This window comes from Mustela erminea, chromosome 9 (assembly GCF_009829155.1).
Source record: "Mustela erminea isolate mMusErm1 chromosome 9, mMusErm1.Pri, whole genome shotgun sequence".
Taxonomy (NCBI): domain Eukaryota; kingdom Metazoa; phylum Chordata; class Mammalia; order Carnivora; family Mustelidae; genus Mustela; species Mustela erminea.
Window position 1 is genome coordinate 61,207,323 of NC_045622.1, and position 5,558 is coordinate 61,212,880.

General features: G+C 47.8%; 1 protein-coding gene across 2 annotated transcripts; it reads left to right on the forward strand.

Moving 5' to 3' along the window:
- The first annotated feature begins 569 nt into the window (after positions 1–569).
- Positions 570–5,479, forward strand: C9H11orf42 (chromosome 9 C11orf42 homolog). 2 transcript variants are annotated; one of them, XM_032357008.1, is made up of 3 exons: positions 570–721; positions 4,047–4,845; positions 5,217–5,479. In XM_032357008.1, exons 1-3 carry the CDS (start codon positions 650–652, stop codon positions 5,402–5,404), a joined length of 1,059 nt encoding a protein of 352 aa, XP_032212899.1. In that variant the 5' UTR covers positions 570–649; the 3' UTR covers positions 5,405–5,479. The 2 variants fall into 2 exon arrangements, with proteins under 2 accessions (XP_032212899.1, XP_032212900.1); XM_032357009.1 differs by having other exon boundaries at positions 5,119–5,344.
- The last annotated feature ends 79 nt before the right edge of the window (positions 5,480–5,558 follow it).

Below are 5,558 nucleotides of genomic sequence, written 5' to 3' on the forward strand. Positions count from 1 at the left end.
ATAATGTGTTTCAAGTTAGGCTGCACATCAGAACTGCCTGAGGAGCTTTTAGAAATCCTGATGCCTAGGCATACTCCAGACCAATTAAATCAGAATCCCTGGAGGTAGGTATCTATAGTTTTAAAAGCTCCCAGGTAATTCCAAAGTATGGCCAATGTTGAGAATTACTGCTTGTTTCTCAGTCTAAGTCCTGTTTTATACTTCTCCCATATCCTTCAGGACCCTTACCTAACCTCACAAAGAAGTCATCAGCAGCTGATAATACAGCACAGCAAATTGCTTCAGGAGGCTGCTGAAGGGGGAAGCCTGATTCTGTTTCCTTAAAGAACTCAGAGCAAGAAATATAAGCATACACACATACACGCACTCACACAAGCACACACATATACAAATCCACCAAACACATCTGCGTTCTTCTCCCCTAAGGAAGAGAATGGGTAAGTCAATCAAGAGCCTGGACTCGGGCTGTGGGCATAGTGAGGCTAGTAGAGTGACTGTCCTCTCCCTACCCAAGGCCCCATTATCTACAGGACCTCTATGACCTCATGTTGTAGTAGGTCAAAGCCTAAGGCCTGGGGCCTCACCTCCCTGGGCAGCTTGGGGTTCCTGCAGCAGCCACTGCCCTGCCTAACCCCTCTCACACCCCACCATGTTGGTTGGTACCCCCCACCTGCTGACACTGGATGAAGCTGATGCCACCTGGACCCTCATCAAGGATAAAGTAAGAGGGCTAAAAAGAAAGTAAGAAAGTGTGACCTAGATGGGTCTGAGCAATTTATGAGTAGGAAGACAATTCCTTGAAAGGCAATAGGAATCGATGAGAACAGTAACAAGTGCTAAGTCAGGGTAGGACTTAGGAGATCAGGAAGGCCTCCTGGAGAAAGTGACATTCTAGCTAGGCAAGTAGGTATTATTCTCATGTAGAGGGAAAAGGAATGCCTGACTCATAAATGGTGCTTAATAAACACCTAAATGAGTTAATGAGCAGGTGGGTGGGTGGGTATGTGAACAGTGTCCTAATTAAAGGTACAGCATATGCAAAAGCCAAGAGGAAAAAGAAAAATGCATATTTGCAAACTGCAAATAGTCCTTTAGAGCAGAATTCAAATGAGTAGTAGTGAAAATGAGGTCAAAGACGTCCAAGGGCAGATCACGAAGGGCCCTTTAAACTTTCTAAAGGAACTTCAATCTCTTCACAGATACCTCCTACACCTTTAGCTTCTACAGAATGGGAAATTTGGGTTTTGAACAAAATATGTAGATTTCAGGAGCAGGCAGAGATCAGCTGTATCTAGCTGCAGGTACCCAACAAATCTCATCAAATCCAGATGGCTACAATTGCTGAATTTGGAGAATTTGGGGATCAGGTTCCAGTTATGTGATCTGAAGGACAGTGAATTTCAAGCGCTCATAGAGGGCAGCCCACCAATTTTAAAACAACCATCTTAAAGTAGTGCCTGCCAGACTCAAAGCAGCCTTAATAGCATGGGGTTCCCATCTGAAATGGAGCAGGAGCTCACCACAAAGGTCAGCCTCCAGGGAAGTAGAAATAGGAGAGTCGAGGCCTTCTGAACTATATAGTTTCAGCAATGTAAAAGGTTGGTCTGGACAAGATCAAGCAGTTTATTAGAATGAAAGTAAGTATGATCATCAACTAGTGTAAAGCTACACTATCTCTCAGCATCAGAAAATTTCCCTATTCAAATGGAAAATTGTCAGGAAAGGCAAGGTAATGATTCAGGATAAATCACCGGTGGTACGTGGCAAATTCAAGGAGCAGGACACCTCTAAGTGACCTGGTTTCCTCTCTCCAGAACTGCTGAGAGTTTATTGAGTACTTTGTAATACACAGAGCTAACCAAAACATGGCTCAAAAGCTCCTCATTCAGCTCAAACCAGCCAAGGTACATCCAGGAAGAGTCTTCCACCCTCACTTTCCCAAGCTGCCCCTGGGAGATCTAAATTTGCAGCGCTCTATATTCCACAGAACTTTTACCCCGAAACAAAGCTGCAATGGAAACAACAGGTAGTGGTCTCAAATGGTGACTCTACCAAGAACAGTCACCCTAGCATGGAAATTTTATTTTCCCTAACTACTGGGGGCCTGAAGGATAAGAAAGAGGGCCTGATAGCCCACCCACCCCAAGGCAAATTCATGTCTATATTCTGGGAAAAAGCCTCCAGGTACATTAGTGAGTCACCTCTTAGCAGACACGTGGACCATAAGAACCAGGTATTTGTGAAAATCCCATTAGAGAGTTACCTCCTGGGGACACTCCTATTTGCCTTATTTGTATAGGAACCTAGGGAACAAAGGAGCAACGAGGGTAGGATTCTGAAGTTATACTTGGTGACTATGCTTTTTTCATCAGGGGACAGAGCATTCTATACAAAATGTCAACCCACCAGTGCTCTGCTGTCACCCCTGGGAAATCCAAAGGGACCTTCTTAGAGCCCTGTTCTTCAGCATGATTCCCCCACCAGAAGGAAAGTATTCCATGTCTCAATGAAGCACAGGAGAGGAAGATGGGAAATTCTTCCATGCACATTAAGAAAGAGCGCCATTTACTTCCTTGGCTAGGTGACAAGAGACAGTAGTCTTCAAGTTACTTCAGCTTGTTTTAAGTGCAGACACAACTCCATCAGTTAACTACCCCCCTCTTATGCTCTGTAGTCACACTTCTAAAACAGCTCTATGTAGCAAAAAAACCAGACTGGCCTTAAGGGATCACTGATGAATTCAACCAGAGGCCAGCAAGGTGGGCAATGCCAGCAACAGGGAGACAGATGTGTGGGGCTGAGGAAGAGAAGTAGAACAAACAGGAAAGGGACCCAAAAAGGGAATTTTACATACTCCCTAGCAGAACACAGAGCCAGAAGTCTCAGCCAGCAATATCTTTGATGAGTTGAGATCATTCCTACATACAGTTATTAGAGAGGATTTTACAAGGTTTCCCAGGTAGTCATGAAGTTAAACTTCCCAGAACTGGATTGCCAAACCAAAAAAGGCAAGACAAGAACAACAAAACCAAGAGGAATTAGAATCCCTAAAAGCATATTGGGGCCTGCATTACAAAGATGAGGCCTCAAATCCCTAAAAGAAGTACTCCCTGTAGCCAGGGCAGATGTTGAAGAATGGTCATTCCAAACCTATCTCTGTGTGCCCATTGTAGTGAATGATATCAACTACCTAACCAATCATCTAAGACTAATCCCACATGACTCCTTTTCCCACACTCCTTAACTAAGTTCTACTAATTCTATAACCTAAAAATCTTCCCCCATTATTTTAGTGCCATTTATTTAGTTTAGAAAGCCTCACCATGGCTTGCCTGCTGTAATACAATACTCTTAACTGATATTTCTCTCTCCTTATTTTGTCTTGCTGTTCAAAATTAACTTTCTAAAGCACCTCTCTGATCCTGTCCCTCTCACCCAGAGCCCTTCAAATGGCTTTCCATTGCCCTCAGGATCAAATTTCTGTTACTCAGCACACTCAAGATCTTTCATAGTCTAGTTCTTGTGTGTCTGTCCCTCTTCAGACCTTATGTTTAAGTACTGTGAAATACTGTGTTCCTGAATGTACCCTTCTTAGTTTCTAAGTTCCAGTTTTTTAAATGGCTGTATCCTTTCCCTGGATTAACCATCCTCCTACCTAGCTAATTCCTTCAAAATTCAAGTATTACCACCTAGAAACTAGAAATCCTCTGATCCCCTTCTATCAAAGACAAAAGCTGTTAAGTCACTTCTGGTCTCCTCCACACCTGGCTCTTTATTATTTTACTTAGCTGACTACCGTATACATCTTCGTCTCCTCCATTAGACTCAGCTATGATGAGGTCGAAGTTTTATGCTTTTATGTATTCCCAGTACCCAGCAGGGTCTGGCAAATAGTAGACAGAACTAGACAGAACTAGGAAATAAGCAGGAAGCATGTTGTGGAGATGTAATTGCACAGTGAACAATGGGAGGGTCAATCTAGAGTAGGCTACCAGGTAACTCCTGACCCTAACTCAGTCACTGACCTGTAAACTGGCCATCTGCAGGTCATCGAGGAGCGCTTTGGGCCCAATGTAGTGGCAGTACCTTTCCTGTCGGATGCAGCCTGCTATGACCTACTGGGTGTGCTAGTGAAGCAGTCCCGCCCAGCCCACACCCGCCTGGCTTTACCCGGTCGGCAGGGTCGGCGGGCACTACAACCAGTGGGGCTACTACCAAACCTCCTGGAGCAGGCAGGGTCCGAGGGTGCCTTTGCCCACTGCACTCGGGAATACTCACCAAATGGCCGAGCAGAGATAGCCTATGAAGAAATGCGACTTTTGGAAGGGCACCCCTGCCGGATCCGCCTGCACATGGGTGGACTGCGCAAGAAGGTGGCCTTCCTGCTGCTGCCACCAGGGCAGGTGAGCCTACAGCAAAATCTTCCCTGGCTCCGAAGCACCCACAGCATCTATGTCATCTACCAGGTCTTCTCCTGTTCCTGGCTGCAGCTGGGGCTGTTACCTACAGCCCGTGAGCCCCAGCTGCTCCGGTTACAACGGTCACTGCCTGTTGCCTTCTCCTGCCTCAAGTTTTCACTGCAGCCCAAAGGAGTGCTGGGACCACAGAAGCCTCTGACCAAAGATCCACTGCCCCATGGTGCCAACTGGGTCAGACCCAACCTTGGCATCATGCCACCTCTGGCCCTCACATCAGTCGCTGCCAATACCCCTGAAGCTGCTGATGTGCCCCCACCTGTCCCAGGCCCACCTACACCACCTCCTCAGGAAGGGCCGGAGGGCAGACCCACCAGATTCTCCTACAAGGGCCGAAACCCCTTCCGCAGAGGGCCCCAGATGTTGTCAGGTACTGCTAGGTGTTATGAAGCTGAAAAGGATGGGATTGGGTAAAGGGGGGAGGGCATGGGGAATATAGGAGTGTGTGCCCAGCAATGTGTGGGGAACCCCTAACTCCACACTGGATCCCGGTGACAGGGGATGGAGTGAGGGAGCCAGGGGCAATGAGGTGGAAGCATGGTCCTGGTGAGGGGGTGGGCACAGCATAGAGGGCCAGGGAGGGACCAGGGAGGCAGAAAAACCAGGGCATGAGTCAAGCTGTGACTATCCCCAACCCTGGCAGAGAACTGGCTCTTCAGCCCCCGCAGCCCCCCACCAGGAGTCCAGGGTGGGGGCCCCGGGGACCCCGACCGGCACTCCATGTCCCTGCCCCTGCTGCAGGGTCTGTCCTCAGAGTTCGACAGCGACGAATGAAGCTGAAGCGAGAAACACAGGGGGCAAGGCCCCCAAGATCTGGCATAGGGATACTGGTCCCCAATAAACATCAGCTGCTGCTGCCCAAAACCATCCTGGGCCCATGCTGCTTCTTCCTTCGGGGGTCAGAGGAGAGTCCCTACTTTTTCTCCTAGGCTCCATGACCCCCTCACCCATTAAGGGCAGCATAAGAAGCACCCTGAAACCTTGGCACCAATGTCCTCACAAGAGACAAAGTACCCCTGACCTCCCCATTTATGTACAACCTTCCTGGGGCCACAGCCCAGAAAAAAGGGTGGGAAAGAAGAA